This window comes from Colobus angolensis, unplaced genomic scaffold (assembly GCF_000951035.1).
Source record: "Colobus angolensis palliatus isolate OR3802 unplaced genomic scaffold, Cang.pa_1.0 Scaffold95, whole genome shotgun sequence".
In the NCBI taxonomy this organism is placed as follows: Eukaryota; Metazoa; Chordata; class Mammalia; order Primates; family Cercopithecidae; genus Colobus; species Colobus angolensis.
In genome coordinates this window covers 4,653,889-4,679,348 of record NW_012123487.1, presented here as the reverse complement: position 1 = coordinate 4,679,348, position 25,460 = coordinate 4,653,889, and the positions used below count along the sequence as shown (strand labels likewise).

The 25,460-nt window shown below is 44.4% G+C and overlaps 1 protein-coding gene across 1 annotated transcript in view; it reads right to left on the bottom strand.

The window, feature by feature from the left end:
• Positions 1 to 24,669, bottom strand: part of MREG (melanoregulin) — a 74,569-nt gene extending 49,900 nt beyond the window's left edge. The window contains exons 1-2 of the mRNA XM_011932311.1: positions 24,285 to 24,669; positions 6,242 to 6,401 (exon numbers count right to left, since the gene is read on the bottom strand). Coding sequence (XP_011787701.1) covers positions 6,242 to 6,401; positions 24,285 to 24,379 — 255 coding nt within the window. The 5' untranslated portion in view covers positions 24,380 to 24,669. The remainder of the gene's footprint in view (positions 1 to 6,241; positions 6,402 to 24,284) is intronic.
• Positions 24,670 to 25,460: the final 791 nt, after the last annotated feature.

Sequence of the window (25,460 nt, the reverse complement as noted above, 5' to 3'; positions counted from 1 at the left end):
GTGCTCTCCAGTCCAGATACTATGCTTTTAAAACGGACTTCGCAACCCACAGACCAGGAGATTCCCCTGGGTGCCTAGAACACCAGGGCCCTGGGTTTCAAGCACAAAACAAGGTGGCCACTTGGGCAGACACCGAGCTAGCTGCAGGAGTTTTTTTTCATACTCCAGTGGCAGTGGAACACCAGCAAGACAGAACTGTTCACTCCCCTGGAAAAGGGCTGAAGCCAGGAAACCAAAGGGTCTGGCTCAGCAGATCCCACTCCCACGGAGCCCAACAAGCTAAGATCCACTGGCTTGAAATTCTCGCTGCCAGCACAGCAGTCTGAAGGCAACCTGGGATGCTTGAGCTTGGTTGGGGGGGGACGTCCGCCATTACTGAGGCTTGGGTAGGTGGTTTTTCCCTCACAGTGTACACAAAGCCTCTGGGAAGTTTGAACTGGGTGGTGCCCACCACTGTTCGGCAAAGCCGCTGTAGCCAGACTGCCTCTCTAGATTCCTCATCTCTGGGGAGGGCCTCTCTGAAAGAAAGGCAGCAGCCCCATTCAGGGGCTTATAGATAAAACTCTCATCTCCCTGGGACAGAGTACCTGGGGGAAGGGGTGGCTGCGGGCACAGCTTCAGAAGACTTAAACGTTCCTGCCTGCTGGCTCTGAAAAGAGCAGTGGATCTCCCAGCACGGTGCTTTAGCTCTGCTAAGGGACAGACTGCCTCCTCAAGTGGGTCCCTGACCCCTCCGCCTCCTGACTGGGAGACACTTCTCAGCAGGGGTCAACAGATACCTCATACAGGAGAGCCCCTGATGGCATCTGGCTGGTGCCCCTCTGGGAAAAAACTTCCAGAGGAAGGAACAGGCAGCAATCTTTGCTGTTCTACAGCCTTCGCTGGTGATACCCAGGCAAACAGGTCTGTAGTGGACCTCCAGCAAACTCCAGCAGGTCTGCAGCAGAGAGGCCTGACTGTTAGAAGGAAAACTAACAAACAGAAAGGAATAGCATCAACATGAATAACATCAACATGAACAAAAAGGGCATCCACACAGAAACCCCATCCGCAGGTCACCAATATCAAAGACCAAAGGTAGATAAATCCACGAAGATGAGTAAAACCAGTGCAAAAATGATGGAAAGTCCAAAAACCAGAATGCCTCTTCTCCTCCAAAGGATCACAACTTCTTGCTAGCAGGGAACAAAACTGGACAGCGAATCAGTTTGACAAACTGACAGACGAAGACCTAAGAAAGTGGGTAATGACAAACTTTTCCGACCTAAAGAAGCATGTTCTAACCCAATGCAAGGAAGCTAAGAACCTGAAAAAAGGATACAGGAATTGCTAACTAGAGTAACCAGTTTAGCGAAGAACATAAATGACCTGATGGAGCTGAAAGACACAGCACAAGAACTTCATGAAGTATACACAAGTATCAATAGCCAAATCGATCAAGCAAAATAAAGGATATCAGAGATTGAAGATCAACTAAATGAAATAAAGAAGACAAGATTAGAGAAAAAAGAAGGAAAAGGAATAAAAAAAACCTCCAAGAAATATGGCACTATGCGAAAAGACCAAATCTACGTTTGATTAGTGTACCTGAAAGTGACAGGGAGAATGGAACCAAGTTGGAAAACACTCTGCAGGATACTATGCAGGAGAACTTCTCCAACCTAGCAAGACAGGCCAACATTCAAATTCAGGAAATAGAGAGAACACCACAAAGATATTCCACAAGAAGAGCAACTCCAAGACACATAATTGCCAGATTCACCAAGGTTGAAATGAAGAAAAAAATGTTAAGGGCAGCCAGAGAGAAAGGTCGGGTTACCCACAAAGGGAAGCCCATCAGAACAACAGCAGATCTCTCTGCAGAAACCCCACAAGCCAGAAGAGAGTGGGGGCCAATATTCAACATTCTCAAAGAAAAGAATTTTCAACCCAGAATTTCATATCTAGCCAAAATCAGCTTCATAAGTGAAGGAGAAATAAAATCCTTTACAGACAAGCAAATGCTGAGATTTTGTCACCACGAGGCCTGCCTTACAAGAGCTCCTGAAGGAAGCACTAAATATGGAAAGGAAAAACCGGTACCAGTCACTGCAAAAACATACCAAAATGTAAAGACCATCAACACTATGAAGAAACTGCATCGACTAACAGGCAAAATACCAGCTACCATCATAATGACAGAATCAAATTCATAGAAAGCAATATTAACCTTAAATGTAAATAGGCTAAATACCCCAATTAAAAAACATGGACTGGCAAATTGGATAAAGAGTCAAGACCCATCAGTGTGCTATATTCAGGAGACCCATCTCACGTGCAAAGATACACATAGGCTCAAAATAAAGGCATGGAGGAAGATCTACAAAGCAAATGGAAAGCAATAAAAAGCAGGGGTTGCAAACCTTGTCTCTGACAAAACAGACTTTAAAGGAAAAAAGATAAAAAAAGACAAGGAAGGGCATTACACAATGGTAAAGGGGTCAATGCAACAAGAAGAGCCAACCATCCTAAATATATGTGCACCCAATACAGGAGCACCCAGATTCATAAAGCAAGTGCCTAGAGATATACAAAGAGACTTAGATTCCCACACAATAATGGGAGACTTTAACACCCCACTGTCAATATTAGACAGATCAACAAGACAGAAAGTTAACAAGGATATACAGGACTTAAACTCAGCTCTGGAGCAAGTGGACCTAATAGATATCTACAGAACTCTCCACCCCAAATCAACAGAATATACATTCTTATCAGCACTACATCACACTTATTCTAAAATTGACCACATACTTGGAAGTAAAACACTCCTCAGCAAATGCAAATGAACAGAAATCATAACAGTCTCTCAGACCACAGTGCAATCAAATTAGAACTCAGGATTAGTAAACTCACTCAAAACCACACAACTACATGGAAACTGAACAACCTGCTCTTTAATGACTACTGGGTAAATAACAAAATTAAGGCAGAGACAAATAAGTTCTTTGAAACCAATGAAAACAAAGACACAACGTACCGGAATCTTTGGGACTCAGCTAAAGCAGTGTTTAGAGGGAAATTTATAGCACTAAATGTGCATAGGAGAAAGCAGGAAAGACCTAAAATTGACACCCTAACCTCACAATTAAAAAACTAGAGAAGAGCAACCAAATTCAAAGGTAGCAGAAGACAAGAAATAACTAAGATCAGAGCAGAACTGAAGGAGGTAGAGACATGAAAAAACCTTCAAAAAAAAAAAAATCAATGAATCCAGGAGCTGGTTTTTTGAAAAGATTAACAAAATAGATAGACCGCTAGCCAGACTAATAAAGAAGAAAAAAGAGAAGAATCAAATAGACACAATAAAAAATGATAAAGCTGAGATCACCACTGATCCCACAAAAATACAAACCACCCATCAGAGAATACCATAAACACCTCTATGCAAATAAACTAGAAAATCTAGAAGAAATGGATAAATTCCTGGACACATGCACCCTCCCAAGACTAAATCAGGAAGAAGTTGAATCCCTGAATAGACCAATAACAAGTTCTGAAATTGAGGCAGTAATTAACAGCCTACCAACCAAAAAAAACCCAGGACCAGATGGATTCACAGCCAAATTCTACCAGAGGTACAAAGAGGAGCTGGTACCATTCCTTCTGAAACTATTCCAATCAATGGAAAAAGAGGGAATCCTCCCTAACTCATTTTATGAGGCCAGCATCATCCTGATACCAAAACCTGGCAGAGACACAACAAAAAAAGAAAAGTTCAGGCCAATATCCCTGATGAACATCAATGTGAAAATCCTCAATAAAATACTAGCAAACCAAACCCATCAGCACATCAAAAAGCTTATTCACCACAATCAAGTCAGTTTCATCCCTGGGATGCAAGGCTGGTTCAACACATGCAAATCAATAAACGTAATACATCACATAAACAGAACCAATGACAAAAACCACATGATTATCTCAATAGAGGCAGAAAAGGCCTTTGATAACATTTAACACTGTTTCATGCTAAAAACTCTCAATAAACTAGGTATTGATGGAATGTACCTCAAATGCACACGTATGTTTAATGCAGCACTGTTCACAAAAGCAAAGACTTGGAACCAACCCAAATGCCCATCAATGATAGACTGCATAAAGAAAATGTGGCACATATACACCATGGAATACTATGCAGCCGTAAAAATGAATGAGTTCACGTCCTTTGCAGGGACATGGATGAATGATGGTTTCCATCATTCTCAGTTGCCTCTGCTCTCGAGAATGATGGAAATCATCATTCTCAACAAACTAACACAGGAACAGAAAACCAAACACCACATGTTCTCACTCGTAAGTGGGAGCTGAAAAATGAGAACACAGGGACACAGGGAGAGGAACATCACAGACCTGGGTCTGTGATTGAGCAATCACAATTGATGGGTGAGCAAACCACCATGGCACGTGTATACCCGTGTAACAAACCTGCACGTTCTGCACATGTATCCAAGAACTTAAAGTATAATTTTTTAAAAAAGAGGGAGAAGAGGAAGAAGGAGAGGAAGAGGAAGAAGGAGGAGGAGGAGGAGGCGAAGGCAGAGGCGGTGGCTTCTGGAAGACCCACCACACCAGGCCCAAGGACCACACAAAAAAGACACAATGGGCCACTTTAGAAGCTGTGCTTTTCGAGGGGCTTTGTAGCTCATGTTGCCTCTGCTGTCTTTTGAAAAGTAAAGATAAGTGAGCAGAAAGGTGGGAGCTCCTCCAGGGAGAGCTGCCAAATTCAGACCAAATACCTTTTCCAGCCCCTTTCACATTTGCATGGGGCCTGGTGAGAGAGACAGACAGAAAGAGAGAAAGGGAGAGAGACACTATACATTATTTCCATATTGCTCTTGCTGCTTTGGGCAGAGTCAGGGAAGAAGAGGAAGAAAAGAGAAGAACTGACTGTTTTCACCAGCGGAAACTTTAGCTGGTTAATGTAATACAGGAGTGTAAGAATTTGTTCTTTCTACTAAAGAGAAAACAAGGCCACACATTCCCAATTATATGCTCAGAAAGGGCAGCCAGGGAGTGCAGTTCTTGGCAGCAGCAGGCTTTATGACTTGCCTTCAGCATTGCTCATCACAGAGGGGATTTTGCTGGGGACATGGGCAGCCAGAGGTAGTGGGTGCTCAGTCACTAGTGGGATGCTACACAGCAGCCACTGAAGGAGTCCCAGTCCACCCTTCCCCAGGCCTCGAGAGCAGAAGCAACTGCAGGTCCTTCCCCAACCCTGTGATCCGCATCTCTAACCCCTCCAAAGCATCCAAGTCACATCAGAATAAAAGGACTGGGACACATGGCACTTCTAAAAGTTATCACCTCCTGCTAAAATATGGATTTTTTTGTGGGGGGGAGATAGCAATTAATTACCAAAAATAAAGAAACCTCAATAAGGAAACGACGAGCTCCACAGCACCTCCACCCGCCCCCGCTGCCAACACACATACTAAACCCAACTATAAGGTTCCCTACCCTGCTCAATTTCTCTACACAAAGAAGCATGGAGTGTATATTTAGTACAGGTTCCTCTTCAGAGCTAGCTGATGAACACAGAAGTCGGAAAACCTAACTCAAACGTGACTTTTGAAAGAAAGGAGAAAAAGACTACAATCTTCTTTGCTGTTTTCTCTTAACTTACAGAGTTCTCTCCTTTTTAATACTCTAGTGTTCTTAAATCAATCACTTTGGATTTAGAGTTATTGCGAGGGTTCAAGCCTTGTCACAAGAAGAATCTCGAATATATAGTGGATCCACTGCTGTCTGATCAATATGCACAATTTAAGGATCTTTAAACAGGGGGAAAAAAATAATTCAGGCTTCACTAATTCAAAATTAGTGATAAGGCAAAGTACCCTTCAAACTTCAGTCTGAATCAAGTAACTGTGGCTTAGTAAACAACTGGAAAGATTAGAGATGGATGGGGTAAGCCATTTAAGACGGCAAACTATCTTCACACACTTCAACAGCATTGCTTTGTATGTAATTTGTGCCATTAAGGTAGGAATTAGAAATGAGCCTTATCTCTATATCAAGCAGGTCAATCAAGACTAGCTATAATTAGCAACCAGTGATAATATATGCTGCTGAAATACCTGCCCTTCATTTCAAACATCTCATCCTTCATTCTTTTTGTTATTTCAAGCTGATCTTCTCAGGAATTACTATTTTTTGCTATACAGTATCATCTGCGCACAGCAAGACTTCAAAAGGTGCTCACCTCTGAGTCTTTGGCCTGCTGATTACGAATGACTATCAAATTGTACAGGGTTCTGTCGTCATCTGCCTCTGTGTGGGACACATCATGGGGCATACTCCATAAATTCTTCTCATCATCCCTCGCCAGAGTTGCTCCAAATGAGGAATATGGATTGCTATCACTGTTGTATAAAAAAAGGAAAGATTGGGGTTTTATAATACATATAATGTTATATATCATACACATGCAACATACAATATCAACTAAAACTTATACAATGTAATATATAAATATATTGTCAAAAAGGTCTCAATTGTCTTTAATAATTAAGCATAACACAATAGAGCAGTAAAAACAAACCAAAAATATAAATAAATCACTTTAAAAAGAACAGAGAACAGATGTACTGAGCAGAGGTAATTACTACAGTTAAATATGAAATTCAGCACTGAGTACCCCAAAAGCTAAGACAACAAAGGAAATTCAGTTCTTTTTTTTTTTTTTTCGCTTTGAAACAAAGTCTCACTTTGTCACCCAGACTGGAGTGCAGTGGCACAACCTCAGCTCACTACAACCTCTACCTCTCGGGTTCAAGTGATTCTCCTGCCTCAGCCTACCGAGTAGCAGGGATTACAGGCGCCCGCCACCACTCCCAGCTAATTCTTGTATTTTTCGTAAAGACAGGGTTTCACCATGTTGGTCAGGCTGGTCTTGAACTCTTCGCCTTAAGTGATCTGTCCATCTCGGCCTCCCAAAGTGCTGAGATTATAGGGGTGAGCCACCGTGCCCAGCCAGGAATAGAATTCTTGTGTGATTAAAAGAAAACGAGTAACATGAAGGGGTGAACGTTTGCCTGGCTCTGAGTTCAAGGAAGCACAGTAAACTTGGAGTACAATGATATATAATAGCTATAAAATTCCTCACACCAGGAAAATTAAGTAATAAATATGCATACCCAAAGACTTTCAATAAACAAGACAGAATGTTGAGTGAGAATTTCAGCAGTCCCGTTTTGTACATTTGTTTTATGATTTATGCCTTATAAGGTGGTACCTGGGTGTGGACTTACAGAGATTAGTGACAGAGCATCACATCTGGGGCATGCCTGCACACAGCCCCAGTTAATTCTGTAACCCCCAGTTGAATTCTGTGGGAAGGACAGGTAGGGTCATACCGAAGCTATTCACTTCATCTAGTAATATGTATAAAGCACTGACTACATGCTAATCACAGGGCTCAATAAAATTGTGAGCAAACCAGACATCATCCCCGCCCTTGGACCTCACCAGTATGGGAAACACATTAATGAATGATCATATGACTATAAAACAAAAATTGTGATAAGTGCCATTAAGCGGGAGATCAGGAGGCCATGAGAACATATGCAAGCTGCTAAGAGAAAACCCTCACGAAGGCAGACATCAGGTAGGCATCAAGAAGAAGAGGTGCTGGAGCACCTCTTCTTAAAGGTTTTTCCACCTTTAAGTGGAAAAACAGGAACAGAGTTGCAGGCAAAGGAAACAGCATCTTCAAAGGCCTGGGGTGGAAGGAAACATGAAATGTTAAGATGTCAATATGGGATGCTCAGAAGTTGGCACTAAGGAAATCTTGCAACAGGAAGCAAAGTGCTAGTCCCCAGATTGGGGTTCAGCAGCAGGAACCCACCCAGCTAGGGAGGGGCTCCAGCCCCTACAGTGATGATGTACAGGTCAGACTGCCAATCACAGTCTCAAATTTTGAAAGACAGGGCCAGGTGTGGTGGCTCACACCTGTGATCCCAATATTTTGGGAGGCTGAGGCAGGTGGATCACCTGAGGTCAGGAGTTCAAGACCAGCACGGCCAACATGGCAAAACCCCGTCTCTACTAAAAATACAAAAATTAGCCAGGTGTGGTGACACATGCCTGTAATCCCAGCTACTCGAGAGGCTGAGGCAGGAGAATTGCTTGAACTGGGGAGGCAGAGGTTGCAGTGAGCTGAGATCGCGCCATTGCACTGCAGTCTGGGTGACGAGAGCGAAACTCCAGCTCACAAAATAAAATAAAATAAAATAAAATAAAATAAAATAAACTGGGACAACAACCAGGGCCCACTTACAAAAACTAGGGCAAAAGGTGAGGACAGAACCTTGGAACCAAGGCTAGCAGGAGGCCAGCTACCTGAATCAGCATGGGGTTTAGAGACTGAATGTTGAACAGTGCTCCTGAAATCCCTGTGGCTGCAGGTCAGAAGTTTAGGGTCTGGGACTGAACAAAGTACCTGGCCCTATGGGGAAAGGTGCAGATGATGGGAAACCAGACACAGCTCAAGCACACTATGCTCAGAACCACGCTGTTTTTACTGATTGATACCACAAAAGCTAGAACACAGGCAGCCCTACAGCCTGACTCTTCCTGAGAATGAGGAACCAGTGAAAGAGGAGGAAAATGATGCCTTTGGGCGCTGCCCATGTGAACTTTAATGAGCATGTCAAATTCATTCATTTCATTCGCTCCATTGTTTGTTTATTCAACAAATGTGGAATAAATGCCTGCTGTATACTGAGTCCCGCGCTGGGTGCCATGGGGACATGAAGATAAATAGGACATTGTCTCTGCCCTTAACATAACTATAATGCAATGAGATCAGTACATTTTTTTTTTAAAAAAAAGCATGCACAGATTGTTGTAGGAACAAACTGGAAGAAGTGATAAGTTATGTATGATGAGAAGGAAGTTCAAGAACTAACCAGACCTGAGGACTGAACAGGCTTCCAGCAGGAAGAGAAACAAGGGCAGAGTTACTCCTCGCAGAAAGATCAGCTCAAGTTAAAGCAGTATATGGGGGCTTTGGGAGCCCACAGGATTGGGGAATTGAAGTATTCCTGCATGACTGCAGCATGTGGTGCATGGAGCAAGGAAAATGAAGGGACATGAAGAAGAAAAGGTAATATGGGGTCAGACTAAAAGTACTGCTGGCGTCCAAGCTTCATTCTGAGAACTGCAACATTATCAACAGGCTTTTGAGCCATGTCAGGTCTGGATTTTAGAGAAATAACTCTGGGTGAAGGAAGAACAAGAAGATGGCTTAGGAGGGTGTCACAATCAACTGTCACACGGGGGTAGGTGTAATTTTCAAGCCATGCTCTTTGAGGTCCTGGTGTCAGGGGGCCTTGGGATCACAGTGGGGCAGGAGTAGAGAAAGAGATGGGCAGGACTTCTCTGGCAGAGATAGAAAGAACCCACAAACCAACCACAACCAGAGCAGCTTCTCCATTCAAATAGTCTTTGTTAGAGCTAGAAGGAAGGTTGTTTGAGGCACAGGAAAAATGGGGTTCTATCGCTAAACAAATACATAATTTTGAACACTCTGAAATTATGATTGAGATAAAAGTAAGTGAGGTTGAGAGTGAGGGAAATAGCAGTGAGAGTGGCAATGAGGACTGATTCCAGCAGCATCTGAGAGGGGTGACAGCAGCCCATCGTGGGAGGCATAGAGATACCAGCAAAGGTGATGCCTTTAACTGCAATGTATGGGGCAGAAGCCAAGGCTGACCTCATGAGTCTGCAGAATGTTCACGGAGATGTCAGGGACCTGGGTTTGGGAGCGAGGACAGGGCAGAGATCTAGGTGTGGGAGCAATACACAACATTTCATGGCATCACAGAAGCAGGTCAGAGAATCAGAAGAACAGTCTTAGGGGATTAGGAGACGGAAGAGAATAGGTGAGTCCAGAAAGAGAGATCAGGCAGGACAAAGAGGAATGCCAAACAGCAGGTGGACGCCAGAGAAGTGTCAATAACATGAAGGATGCTGACTCCAATTTCTTTCAGCAGCCGATGATATGCAACCACTGCATAATATATTCAGGGCTTGAGCCAAGGGCTCCTGCATTCCACCCCTCATGTTACACAAGCATGGGTCCTGGTGTCAGGACCCAACCTTTGCAGATAGGGACAAGAATACTGCAGTGCTTGACTTCTTCTGGGCCAGGCAGCCAGCTGACAGTTCCCCCAACATGAGTTCCTGGGTGGGGATCTCAGACAAGCCACTGTCATATAACTCAACATCCAAATGCCATGACAGGGATGAACTCACAGTGAAGCAGCTCAGATCATGACTACCTATGTGGATGCTCCCTGTACAAACCAGCAGGTTCCCCTGGGGGCTTGTCTCCAGGACGCACTGTCCTTGAGTCACCCAGACCTGGCACAGAGCTTCCACCAAGAGCGGCAACCATGGCTTCCAACATCACAATATATGCACTTCTGGGGCAATGAAACCCTGGGACTTTTCCTGACATCGGTCTTCCATCTTCTCCCAGATGTGTTTCATTTCTATGTCTTGTCTCCTCAACAGGTGGGTCGGTTCCTCTAGGGCAGGGGTTGTATCCAGTTTCTCTTCTACATTTCTACATTTCTTTCCCACATCACCTAGCAGGGTCCTAGGACACAGGAATTGCCTTAAAAGTACTTGTTGGATGCAACAAACTGCCCTGTAACCCCAAAATCTGCTGAAGGAAATCCCAGACATAACTCATGGTTACCGCCTTTTAAAAATTTCCCTAAAGCAGGAGCTTTAGAAAGGAGCCAGTATGTACCTGAAAAAATCAGTAAAAATAACATTAGACCATGAATAATTTAGCCACCTTTTACTTTACTAAGCCACAATTTCTTTTCCTATTTTAAAATGACGATCTCAGCTGCCTCCCTGGCCAGTTCCCCACCCTCTCACAGCCTCTCTCTGTGTCTCTCTGTCCCTCTTCTCTCTAGCTGTCTCTGTCTCTCTTTCCTCTCTCTTGCTGTCTCTCACTCTCGCTTCTTTTCCTCTTTCTCTATTTCTCCTCTCCTCTCTCTAGCTGTCTCTGCATCTCTGTCTCTCCTCTCTTTCTCTCGCCTATCACATCCATCCACACACATACACGCATGACTTCAGCCAGCATAAAACACTAGCCTCTCATCCTTAATCTACAAGCCCAAGTAAAGTTCTATAGGAAGGTCAACCCCAGCCTGTTTAGAAGTGCCCATGTCTCCAGAAGGTGAGTGCCTCCTGGGATCTCACCATATGTAGCCCTGCCCTAATGAGAAGCAGTGTTCCCCTAACAAGCCTCCAACTCTGCCTCGTCACTGATATTCAGGGGATGATGTAAATCAGGAAAGAGAACCAACTGCTCTGCCCCTGGACGGGCAATGCCTCCCAGCAGTGGTAATCTCTGTGAGCTCCTGGGCCCTTCCCAGCAGGATCTGACCTGCTCGTGGCCACAGAGCAGCCTCCTCCACTCTGCCCCACTCCCTCTCCAGACCCAGACCTGGCTCCTGCTTCGTTCTCATTCAGTAATTGCAAGGTTTCTTTGGGGCATAGGAAAGGTGGGGTGCCACTGTTAAATAAAGAAAGAACTTTTTTCAAAATACTGGTGAAAATGCACAGGGGCTGTGAGCTCATTCAGCAGCATCAGAAGCATCTGTGAGAGTTGGCCTGGCTCACCAGATCCTGGGTCCGGTTCTCTGGGCCTGTCCCTTTCACTCCTTCACAGCCATCAGGTCAAGGTATCAAGCCACGTTGTTTTAAAACTTTTAACCCTTTGGACAGAGAAACTAGAACAGAGAGAAGCCTACAGCAAATGGCCTAAGGAGAAGAAGCTTTGGAACCTCTAAATATCCCAGACCATGAAGGGCTCTGGGGCCAAGAGAATTTAGTGCAAAGGCCCAGGGGTCTGGGCCTGAAAACCCCTGGGAGGACAGATGAGGGGAAACAGACCAGAAGTCAGAAGCTTCCCTTTCTCTCCCTCCCCCATATCATGAGTTCTAAAAGGCTCTAAAGAAAGTGAGAGTGGTTGTTTTCCGCTGGCCACCATCTGCTGATGATAAATATTTTATTAACATCAGGCATTTGAGAGGTGGCTCTGAAGTTACACACTAAGCTGCTTTTACTCTCAAAAGGTAGGGTGAGAAAAGTCTCAGATTTCACCCTTAATCCCACCCAGGGGCACGACACCCAATCAATCCAGAGTCTTTTCTTTCAACATGATCTACAGCTAAACAAGAGACAAAGGTCTGTAGGTACTAACTTCTGCCTGGGGATAGGGCTGCAAAGTGCCAGTCAGCATTGAAGCCATTTACCAAGAGTTCCTCAGGATTCCTCACTACTAACAAGGGCTGCATGTAAAAGACCTTGGAAGGCTCCACAAAATACAGTGCACACAGGCTGGCTGCCGACACCAGCAGTTCCAGTGACTTTACTGCTCTCCCCACAGGCCATGTGGCAGTGGCCGCTAGCTTAAGACTGAAACTCTGAAAACAGCAAGGAAAGAAAATCTCCAGTCAACAGCAATCAATGGTCCAGAAAAACAGGCTGCCAGGTCCATGCCCTTGACACTCACAGATTTTGGTCTGATTTCCTGCTAGGAAGTCGCTGGCCTGCTACCTCCCCTGGCTTCAAGACCTTTCCCTTCTTCCCTCTATTGAGACCTCCCTGGGATGGAGAAGGTGAACCAAAGATCTTCTCCCTCTCCATCATCGCCTTCCTTCCCTCCTCGCTCTCCTTCCTTGTCTTTCCTTCAGTCCTTCCTTTCTCCCTCTCCTCTTTTCTTTCTTTCTTTTTTTTCTTTCTTCCCCCCTCTCTCTTCCTCTCCTTTCTTGGTTTCTCTCTGTCCCTCTTCTTCTCTTTCTCTCTGTCTTCTCTCTTTCTCTCCCTCTCCTCCTCTCTTTTTCCTTCTCTCTCATTCTCTCTTTCCTTCTCTCTCATTCTCTCTTTCCTTCTCCTTTTTCTCTTTCTCTATCTCCTTCCTTTGTTCTTTCAGATACCGGCTTTCTCTTACCTAGTTGATCCAGTGTTTAAACATGTTTTATCCCCAAGTTTATTTCTTATTTTTTTATTTATTTTTTATTTTTTGAGACAGAGTCTTGCTCTGTTGCCCAAGCTGGGGTGCAGTGGGGCGATTGTTCCATTGGTTCCAGCACTTTCCTCAGCACTTGCCACCTGCACTCATGACCTCCTTCAACCCCAGAGATGTGACCTGCCTCAGTGTGAAGGAAGAAAAGCCCTGGGCACCCCTTTCCTGGCATCCCACTCTGATGTGCTCCTACCCTTTGGGCTTTCTATTCTCACACTGAGGCAGAGCCCCGTATGATGCTGCTTCACACATCTGTGCCCTGCTTTCGAGGCTTGAAGATGGTCCTTACAGGCACCCTGTGAAGCAAGCACTGTTATGTCATCCAGCTGAGGAAACACGAGGGCTCAGGAAGGTAAGACCCAGTCCTTGGTGTCTCCTCTGCTTTCATTCACACCTGGTCACTTCATCTAGTGCCACGCCTTTAAACATCATCTACATGAGGAAGATTCCTGAATCGGAATCCCCAGCTCAGTACTCTCTCCCAAATTTCAAATTTCCCATCTCCACTGGGATGTCTCACAGACAACACAAGCTCAGTGTGGTCCAGACCAAGCACCTGATCTTCCCACTAAACCCATCCACAGGCTCCCCACTCAGATGATGGCAACTCCATCCTTCCCATTGCTCAGGCCAAGACCCTGACGGCATCCCCCACTCCCTTATCCCCTACATCCTATCCATCAGAAAATCCTATTGGCTCTACATTCAAAAACCATCCACCTCTACCACTACACCCTGAGCCACGGCCTCTTACGTTTTGCATAAGAATTTCTGCAGTTGTCTTTTTTACCCACCTATTTCTCTTTATTAACAGGATGGCCAAAGTGACCATTTTAATATGTAAATCAGATCATGTCATCCCTCAGCTCAAAACCTGCCAGTGGCTAACCCATTTGGCCTACGGGATAAGCCAAAGTCCTGCAGTGGTCCACAGGCCTGCAGTGACAGTCCCACCACCCTGTCCTCTTCGGTTCCCTGAACCCATCAGTCACACTCTGACCCCAGGGCCTTGCAGTGGCTGATCTCCATCTGCCTAGAATGTTTTTCTCCTGACAGCCACATCCTCACTCCTCCCTCTCCTGCAAGTCTTTGTTTAAACACCACCTCCTCAACAAGGCCTGCCCTGACCAACCTATTTAAAATTGCAACATGCTCCCTCCCTTGCTCTACTTTTATTTCCTACATACTTATTTATCTCCTAGTTTACTTATTACTGTTTATTGTGCCCCCCACCACTACCAACGCCACTAGGACTAGAATAAAAGCCACTAGGACAGGGATCTGCATCTACTTTGCTCAGTGATATATCTCAAGTGCTTAAAACAGTGCCTGGCAGGAGAATCACTTGAACCCGGGAGGCAGAGGTTGCAGTGAGCTGAGATCGTGCCAATGCACTCCAGCCTAAACGACAGTTAGACTCTGCCTCAAAAAAAAAACACAAAACCAGTGCCTGGCGCATAGTAAATGCTCAATAAATATTTCCTGACCCAATGCACCCTTGTTTCCCAAGTTCACAGGGCTATAAACTGTACAGATGAGTATGACTCTGTGTCTTCAGGCTCACAGACGAGCTCCTAACATTTTTTTAGCTGTTTAAATTTATGAAAATTCACCCTACAGTCTTGTGGAAGGAAGCAGAGGATAAGCACATATGTTTATGTCACATGATATTCAGGACTACAAAGAAATACATAGTGAGTAAGGGACACAGTGAAAAGTGGGGCACGGTTTTAAGAGAATGGTCAGGGAAGAATGTTCTGATAAACTGACTTTGAGCAGAGATCTAAATAAAGTGAAGGAGTTATCCACATAGAAAACTAGAGAAAGAGTCTTCAAGGCAGGAGGGCAGGCAGGAAGTGCAAAGGCCCTGAGGCAGGGCTGTGGGTGGTATATTTGAGGAACCAGGGGCAGGCCAGTATGACTGAGGGATGAATAATTAATTTCACCTTATATGCTGACTTTAAACCATACTTAATAGCCCCAAACTGGAAACCACCCAAAAGTCCACCAAGAGTAGAAAAGGGGAACAAAATGGAATACACTCTAAAGCAATAAGAACCATGAACAAGCCTACACACAACAACACGGAGGAATCTCACGAAGCTCCACCAACAAAGTGAGTTCTATGAGAACACACAGTTTGATCCCGTTTATGCAAAGTTTAAAGGCAGGCAATACCAAAGTACATCTTTAAGGTGCACACATAGGTGGGAAAGCTAGAAGTCTCGATATGATCAAGAGGAGATAAGGGGCTGGCAATAGCTATCTTTCACCATGGGAGGTGGTTACAGGAGTGTTCACTTTCTAGTTATTCTTTTTATTTATTTATTTATTTATTTTTTGAGACAGGGTCTACCTCTGTCACCCAGGCTGGAGTGCAGTGGCACAGTCTTGGCTCACTGCAGCCTCTGCCTGCCAGCTTCAAGTGACTCTTCTTTCTCAGCCTCCAGGGTGGCTGGGATTATAAGTGCCGCCACCACACCAAGCTAATTTTTTTTTGTATTTTGAGTAGACACGGGATTTCACCATGTTGGCCAGGCTGGTCTCGAACTCCTGACCTCAAGTGATGCACCTGCCTTGGCCTCTCAAAGTGCTAGGATTACAGGCATGAGCCAACAGCATCCAGCCTATAGGTATTCTTTATACTGAACATATTTGTGTATGGTTTTTTGTCTGTAATATCACACATTCGAACACATGTTTTTAAAAGATTTTTGTTTAAAAAAAAGCTAAGTAAAAGCCAATTCAGGATGGTGTCAAACAGTTCAGGGTTCTTTTATTGCACACTGTGTCACCAAAATTATTTCCTAAAAGGGCACAAAAGAATAGAGTGCATGGTATGTAACTGTCACAAGATTTATTAACAAGACTAAAACAACTTCAGTTGCTAATGGAATAAACTATTTTACCCAGCATTTAAGCAGAGTTTACTTTTTAAACATAGGTGGTGTACTGATAAGATCACTTCAAGATTCTAGAGAATAAAAAGTTCCAGCAAACTCTCACATGATATGTAGGAGAAAAAAATTTCATCTTCTCAGGAACTTCCAACGGCACTAAGACTGACTAATGCAAGTCACAAAAAAAGAAGAGGGATGCTGTGGCTTTCTGGGGAAGAAAACCTTTAAAAGTCATCCTTGTGAATTTTGGACAGCTGACTTCTTATAAAGAGCTTCCCTCCTACTTGTTGGGCATATTCATGCCCCTTTGGCCCTCCCCTATCACTCCCCTGTCTTTCAAGCAGGCAAAAGTGCCAGCCTTGCAATGAGAATCTTCCATCTAGGGCACTTTCCTTCAGTACAAACCCTTTGTGCCCCTGCAGGCACTTCCTGTGAATCACTGTCTGGCCCCGGAGCTTTGTAAACTGCAGGTTTCTGCAGGAAGCCACAGATGAGGTGTGCCAATCTTCCCAATCTGCTCAGAGACCTGGCTCTGGAAACCTAATAGTATGTGGTTGGAAAAAAGTCAGGCCATCTAGGCCCCGGTCTGAGAAACCTCACTGACATAAACATACTCGTCAACACTCTCTAAAAGCCCTTCCAATGGGGAGAAGACGATTTGATCAGCTCCAAGGTCATGAGAGTCCACACTGTAAAATGAAAAACTCTACAAATGTGAAAGATTGTGATGCTTCTCGAGTTGGTGGTGATTCCCTTTTACATGTTGTGAGCCCTCCCTTACCCCCACCCTTCTTTCCCACTGGCACCTGATTTCCGTAGCCTCAATGCAGGAAAAGGCCCAGTGTTTCTGGACCCCAGGCTGTAACAATTCAGGGACAGATTCAAACTCCAAACACAATTTCTAACAGACACCACATAAGCAGTTAGTTCCATACCTCTCGGTGCACCAGAAGGGCTCTGCTCTTTCTGTGGCATTGAAATCTACTAGCATATGAATCCCAGTTCAACCACGTGTGCCTCTAAGCAAGTTACTGAAGTTCTCTGTGCCTCAGTTTCCTCAATGGCCAAGTGGGGATGGCGGACATAATTCCAGCCAATCCTCATTATTTGCAGATTCTGTATTTGAAAATTCGCCCACTCATCAAAATTTACCTGTAACCCCAAAATCAATACTAGTGATGTTTCCAAGGCCATTCGTGAACATGCCTAGAATGGCAAAAAATTTAGAGTTGCCTGAGATGCACAACCCAGTTGCGGTCAAAAGGCAACACTCAGGCTTCTTGGTTCAGCTATCAGATTGGAAACAAGTGTCCTTTTTGTGATCACTTAGCAACATTTTATTTATTTATTTATTTTGAGATGGAGTCTCGCTGTGTCACCCAGGCTGGAGTGCAGTGTCTCAATCTCAGCTCACTGCAAGCTCCGCCTCCAGGTTCGAGTGATTCTCCTGCCTCAGTCTTCAGAGTAGCTGGGATTACAGGCATGTGCCACCACGCCCAGGTAATTTTTGTATTTTTAGTAGAGACGGGGTTTTACCATGTTGGCCAGGCTGGTCTCATACTGCTGACCTCAAGTGATCCACCTGTCTTGGTCTCCCAAAGTGCTGGGATTACAGGTGTGAGCCACCGCACCCGACCCCCACTTAGCGGCATTTTTTTTTTTTTTTTTTTGCATTTTTGTACTTTTAGCTGGCAATTTCACTGTTTAGAATATCTCCCAAAATGTAGTGCTGCAGTGCTAACATACATGTTGGATAAGCTTCACTCCAACGTGGGATATAGGGTGTTGGCCATGAGTTCAATATTGATAGATCAACAATATATATTAAATAAGGTGTCTTTAGGCAGAAACCCAAAAAACAACGTTATGTATTGATTGGTTGACAGGGATCTAATCCTGCCATCGGCTCACAGGAACCTAACCCTGTAGTTCTCCTAGGAACAATGGTTCGGTATTCACTAATTCAGTGTTCAAGTGACTTTACAGAATCTAACTACCACAGACAACAAGAATCAGCTGTGCCTCATGGGGCTATGGTGAGGATTTTATTAACAGATACAGAAGAAATGGTTTCATTTGAGTCACATTGCTTGGGGCAGAGACTGAGTTGAGGAGGAAAGTGTCTCTGACGGGGAAGTTCATCTTCCCTGCCCTCATGCTCCTGACCCTGCACAGATCGGGCTTAGTGCTTGTGATAGACTAGGCACTGTTGTAAATGCTTTCTATCTGTGGGTCATTCGGGAAAATTCAGTTTGTTTTGAATTGGACCCACACCCGAAGGCCCTGATCAATTCCTTTTTAGAATGATCCTTTTGTGGGCACAAAATAGTCATCTAGAGCAAACTGAGATTTTATTTTACTTTTCCCTCACAGGAATTCAGGCACTGTAGAAAAATAAAACAGTGACATCTGTTCTCCATTCATTGCCTGCAGAGGTCATCAAGTTTGTTATCATGAATGGAAGCTGCAGGTGGGCATCGAGATGAACAAGGAGCAAAATAGATTTGGAAGCTCATTATATGGTCCTCTTGGGTGGCTTAAGAGAGAGCCATGCATAAAAACATAGCTATCGTTGTTCATTCTTTCCATTTCTTCTTTTGCTTTTGAAAAATCAGACAGATGTAATGATGTTTATCAGTTATTAACAGCTAATAGAAATTAGAGAGTAACAACTGTACTTCCCTGAAAAAGTTCAAAGTAACCCTTGTGAAAGATCCCTCGGTGCATGACGTTTACACCACAGCCAGCTCTTTTGTGTCCTGACTCAGCATCTCCCAAGCCTCTGATGTCTGTATTAGTTCCTACATGGCAGTAGGCTCCATGGTGCCAGAGGACCTAAGTATCTCTCTCCTTAAAGGTGACTGCAGCTGTGCCACCAAGAACACAAACATGCTCAGAAGAATCACATGTTCAAGCAATTCTCCTGCCTCAGCCTCCCAAGTAGCTGGGATTACAGGTGCCCGCCACCACGCCTGGCTAATTTTTTTTTTAATTTTTAATAGAGACAGGGTTCACCATGTTGGCCAGCCTGGTCTCAAACTCCTGACCTCAGGTGATTGGCCTGCCTCAGCCTCCCAAAGTGCTGGGATTACAGGTATGACCCACTGCACCTGGCCTCAGGTAGATTTTTATATGGCAAGAGCATGCTCTTATCACTGACGGAAGAAAGCCATGCTACAAAAGTGAAATAATAACCAATGCTTCGGGCTCACACATCTTTCCAAAAGCATTCTGTAAGGGGTTGAATAGTTTCCCCCCAAAAGATATGTCCAAGTTCTAATCCCCAGTAGCTATAATTATGACCTTATTTGAAAACAAGGGCTTTGCAGATGTAATTAAGTCAAGGATCTTGAGATGAAATCATCCTAGATTTTAGGACAGACTCTAAATCCAATCACTGATGTCCTCAAAAGAGAAAAGAGAGGGATATTTGAGACACAGAGGAGAGACACATCAAAGATGAAGGGAGGCAAACAATGAGGCTGTGTGGCCACAAGCCAAGGGACACTGGGAGCCACCAGAAGCTGGAATCAGTGAAAATGATTCTCCCCTAGACCCTTTGGAAGGACTGTGGCCCTGCTGAAACCTTGATTTCGGACTTACGGCTTCTAGAACTGTGAAAGAATAGATTTATCTTGTTTTAAAGCTACCACATTTATGGGAAGTGGTGGTGGCAACCCCAGAAAACTGGTGATTACATACTCCAAGTATTTCTTTTAATTAATAACATGAAATTTTGAACCAAAAGCCACTCACTATTTTACAGACAAATGATCAATGATCTAGCCACACCAAAACAATCCATTTGCATCATTATCCTCTCCTCAATGCATACCGGTTTATTGTTGTTGTTGTTGTTTGATCACTGTTTACCCTGTTTTAGAAATGTGGTCAGTGTAGGGGAGAGTGGCATACAGAACCTCAAACCTTATACGGACGGTTGATATTGTGACTCTTAGATGACTCAGTCCTAAAATTGGGGAAAACGTGAGAAAACAGTGAGTAGATGATTCAAATATTTGGGACTGAAGCCTGGGTTAGGATCAAGGCTGTGTTAGAATCAGGCCATGTGTCCTTTCTCCAGGCCCAGACTTGTTCTTCCTTCCACAAAAATTGCTTCCATAAAAATTGCTCCTTCCATAAAAATAAAAATTCCTTCCATAAAAATTGCTCACTCAAAATTATTCACTGCTGAGATAACTCTGGACAGAAGAGTTAGACAAAAGGTCGGGATTCACATTTCCTGGGTCTTCAGCCTCCTTCCGGGCACTACAGCCAGCCTCACTGCTCTGTATTCCACGTCGGGTCAAACAGAACGTCAGCTAACACAAGTCCATGGGCAGAGGACAATCAAGCCTGGAACAGCCCTTCAAGATCATGATTAAAGTCTGATCTCCTTATTCTACAAAAGAAGAAACTAACGTTCAAGGAAGTTAGGAGACTTCCCCAGGATCTCACAGCTGGTTAATAGCTGGGATGAGGACTCTGGTCTCCTAACTCCCACTAGGCTTGGTTCACAGAGCCAGTATGCATCATGTTTAAGAAAACTAAACACAGATTCAGTGTAAAGGTCACTACTGCAGGTGAGAGCAGGATGTGGCTATGGAGAAATATGCGCGTCACTCAACTCTATTTAACGTTTTCTTTCTTAAGGTGAGTGCTAGGGTAGCTAGCTATGGGTATTAGCTTTATCATTCTTCATAATATTTTGCTTTAAATACCATTTAAAATTTGTACACATAGAAAGCAATTAATAAACAAACATTCATTGTAATTATTACTAATCAAAGAGTATGGGCCAGATGCGGTGGCTCATGCCTGTAATCCCAGCACTTTGGGAGGCCGAGGTGGGAGGATCACGAGGTCAGGAGTTCGAGACCAGCCTGGCCAACATGGTGAAACCCCGTCTCTACTACAAATACAAAAAATAGCTGGGCATGGTGGGGTGCACCTGTAATCCTAGCTACTCAGGAGGCTTAGGCAGGAGAATTACTTGAATCCAGGAGGCAGAGGTTGCAGTGAGCTGAGATCATGCTATTGCACTCCAGCCTGGGCAACATAGTAAGACTCTGTCTCGAGAGAGAAAAAAAGGATTTATTCAGTTCTTATTCCATGTAGACCACTGTGCTGGGCACCACAGAGGATACTAAAGTAAGATTCAGCCTCTCCAATTTCACTGGAACTATACCACCCACCTTATAACATAATACTAGACAAAATGCAGTAAGTGACCCAAGGGGTAAAAAGAAAGAAACGAGATACCATAACTCCTTGGGGAGAATTTCTAAGACTTCATCAAAAAGGTGGCAACTGAAAAGGTAGTCTTTAAAATCTGAGCAGAGTTTTAAAAAGTAAAGAAAACAAAAAAGTGTCTCTGCTAACAATTATGGCATTGGCAATGGCACCAGGAAGAAAACCTGCATAATGAGGTTGATCACAGACAAAAAGACTAGAGAAAGCAAAATCAGAGAAGCCAGGGCAGCAGAAAATGTAAAAGAAAGGATGAACAGTCTGCACAGAGGTATTCCATGTACACTGAGAAAAGAACATCCGATTTCTTTCTCTTTCAAGAGAGCACTTTTCATGTAATTATACCAGAGGCAGAAACCAGATTTCAGTGCCTGGCAAACAGTAGAAGCCCAATAACTACTCACTTAATAAATGGATGCTACCCAAATGGATGCAATCCTTCAGTCCCATCTTGAGCATCAGCATTTAGAGCTGTGCTTCTCAAAGGGTGTTCCTAGACCACCTTCAGCAAAACTACCTGGTATATAGTTTTGCCCACCTGGTATATAGTGGGCAGATGGTCCAAATTATTATTTTATTAAGAACATCATTCTTCATGTCGATTTTTTTCCATCTATAGAAAAAGTTTTGGCCGGGCACAGTGGCTCAAACCTGTAATCCCAGCACTTTGGGAGGCCGAGACGGGTGGATCACAAGGTCACGAGTTCAAGACCACCCTGGCCAGCATAGTGAAACCTCGTCTCTACTAAAAATACAAATAAAAAGTAGCCAGGCATGGTGGCGGGCACCTGTAGTCCCAGCTACTCGGGAGGCTGAGACAGGACAATGGCGTCAACCTGGGAGGCAGAGCTTGCAGTGAGCCGAGGTCACGCCACTGCACTCCAGCCTGGGCGACACAGCGAGACTCCGTCTCAAAAAAAAAAAAAAAGATAGTGGTGATGGTTGCTCAACTTTGTGAATATACTAAAAACTACTGAATTGCATACTTTAAAAAAATTTTAAATCAACTAAAAAAAGTTTTCAGATCCAATCTTTAGATGCCTTGTATAGGAAAGAAACTGCAGGTACCCATATACACACATGCCACTGTTCCACGTATCCATTAATAAGCTGTTCTTCCCAAATATTCTTACATGGAAATGATGCCCGTATGACACTAAACCACATGAGACCAGTCCACTCATACCCACATGCTCAGAATAACAATGATAATTAATTACTACAATTTATTGAGTGTTAACCATGTGTCACACTCTGTATTAAGCACTTTATATGTATTATCTCCTTTCATCTCTCACAGCAACCCTTTGAATTATGTACCATTATCATCCCCATTTTACAGATGAGGAAATTGAGGCACAAATAATTTTAATAACTTGTGCCAGGTCACCCAGTTGGGTGAGCAGACTCCTTCCAGGCAACCTGATTCACAAGCACTATGCTATTCCGCTCCAATTGACCCTGGGGCTTCTTAAAATCACATGCAAAATTCACTGACTTGTACTCACTGGATAGAAGCCAAGACAGGAGAGGGTCTAGATCTTAAAACCACCAGAACTATTAACTGAAACAGCAATCCTGGACAGAAAACTGGAAATACTCAGACCTCTAAGGATGAAACTAAGCTCAAGCCTGTATTTCATATTACTAAGAGCCCTGACAAGTTCAGCATATAACCTAAGCATAAAATTCTAGATTGTAGTTGCCCACTACCTATTAGATTAGAGATAGATTATTCCATTTCTCCCTACCCACAATAATCTAAAAATCTAAGTGGGAGTGCCATCGATAAGAGCAATCAAAAACACGGTGTATTGTGTGTATGACTTTATATATATAATATACATGAGTTACATGTTTATATACATGTGTGCTCACCAAACAGCAAGGAGTAGATGGTAATTTCTAAGTCCTACATCCTACAGGAGGAAGATGGATAAGGGCAAAGAAATCAAAGAAGATTGCTTGAGAAGGCCTTGAAAACAGCTTTTGGTAAGGAGGAGCAAGGATAAAGGTCACCACTTGAGGGAGGGTTAGAGCAAATGAGTGGATTATTCCCACGGCCGCAAGGAGTGCACACTGTTTAATGTACTGGAAAATCACAGTGGACAGACAGGAAGGGGTTATGTAAGATCTCCAAAGTCAAGGGGGTGTTTGGACTTGATAGAGTAAGAAAAGGTAAATCATCCTTTAGAAAAAGTTGTGCAAGCTGTATTACGTGACTTGCATACTTCAAAAGAAAGAAACCCTGGCTTCAGTATTGGCTTACTCAACCCTGGAGTTCCACGTGAAATGCTGTTTCCTAATTCCATTTTAAATATTCTGTTTCTGTCATGTCTACCCCTGAGGCATGACCTAGTCCAGCCTCGATTTCAGCAAACTCGAGATAGAAAACCATTGCTTAAAATCACAGCCCTGAACAAAACTGGGCTGGTATGGTCTCTTCACAAAGCCTCTTAGCTTATTGCTAATGAGCATTACATTTCCTCACACTTCATAGCTTAACCTGTAATGAATCAACTAGTGAATAGGCTGCCCCTTGATGAAACATGCATTTTTTTCATGTGAAAAATATTTCCTCGTACTCAGTCACTGGAATTGTCTTCTCTGGGTAACAAAATTGAATGAGAAATAGACAACTTTTTTTGCTGAATGACACAGAAATCCACAGTGGCCCGTTTCACTGTAATATACCGATCAAATACCCAGTCACAGTTGTATCTTATTAGACCCCTATGGAAACTTCTGATCAACTTCTCTCCCTTACTTCCCTGCCCAGGCAGGACACCCGAATTCTTGGCACTTTGTACAGACATCCAGCTGGGTCTCAGGTGTCTCCGAAGATTTGTGCTTTCCGGCAAAAATCTTATCCAAGAATTAAACGCAAAACATCCTATAATGAACCAAGGGGCTGAGATGGCGCCTCCACGTGCCCTTCCAGCAAGCCCATCTCCCCAACTCACACAAGCACACAGGTGTCCACACTCCCGGCGCCCGGCCTCGGCCCAGGTAAGCCCAGATCCCGGCCCGGGCGGTGCACCCACCTGACCAGGGGCTCCTTCTCAGGCAGGGCGCGCTCCTCCAGGCACTTGCACCGGCAGCAGCAGCACACGGTCCTCAGCCAGTCCCTCAGCCCCATGGAGAGCGAGGGGCCCCACCAGCGCCGGGAGCCTGGGGGCCAGTCGCCGCGGCGAGCGATCGAGGCTGGGGCGCGGCCACCGGGCCGGCGTCCAGGTGCGGGGACAGCTGCAGCCCGGGCGTCGCGGGCTGGTCCGCGCGCATCACGCCGCGGCCGGGGACGCGGGCGAGGGCTGCAGGCCGCGCGCCCTCCTCTACTTGCGTTTTGTTTGCGGCGTGAGTTTTCTTGGGGCTTTTTTCCCTCTCTTTTAATTCCCCGAGCGCAATTTGGGGCGCATGCGTCCCCGAGACGCCCCGCTGCCGCCCTCTAAGGGGGAAGCAGAGACTCCAGCCAGTCCTCAAAATCCCAGGGCACCGAAGACTGGCAGCCAGGCTGGGGGAGGGCGGAGAGGGGAAAGCCCTGGAGCCACAGAGCACGAGGTTGGGCTGAATCTATTCATACCTTTTATTGGCTTCACTGCGCGAGGAAATTAAAGTTCCTCATCCACCCCCACCCCCACGCCTTCAAAGCAGAGTTTTGGGCGTGTTTTTGCTGTCAGCTCCACACAGAGAAAAAGTTAGCAAAAGAGCATGGATTGATGCATCTAGACGTAGGGGTTTGTTGTTGTTGTTGTTATTGTTGTTGTTGTTTTTTAAGTAATATATTTACAATGATTTGAAAAATTGTTTTCAAACCTCCTAGTCCTTAAGTAGCCCCTATTTGTGAAGCAACCACTTGTGAGTTTCCAGAGTTATTTATTTATATGCAGTTGTATTTATTTGTGCTTGTAAAAACTTGTTAATATATGTGCCTGTCCTCCTCCCTTTGACCCAGACAGCGGCAAACTCCACACATTTCTGCACCTGGTTTGTTTGACTCAGTGTATCATGGAAGCTGTCCCATGTCAGCGCGTGGATATCCTCCTCTCATTTTAACAGTTTCATGCTAAGCAGTTTTAAGGATGCCCACATGTTACTTACTCAGACCCCTATTGATGGACATATGGGTGGATTCCAGCCTTTTGTTATTAAGATAATGCTGCAGTGAACATTCTTGAATCAACGTATTTGAACACATCTGCAAGAATATCTATTGGATAGGC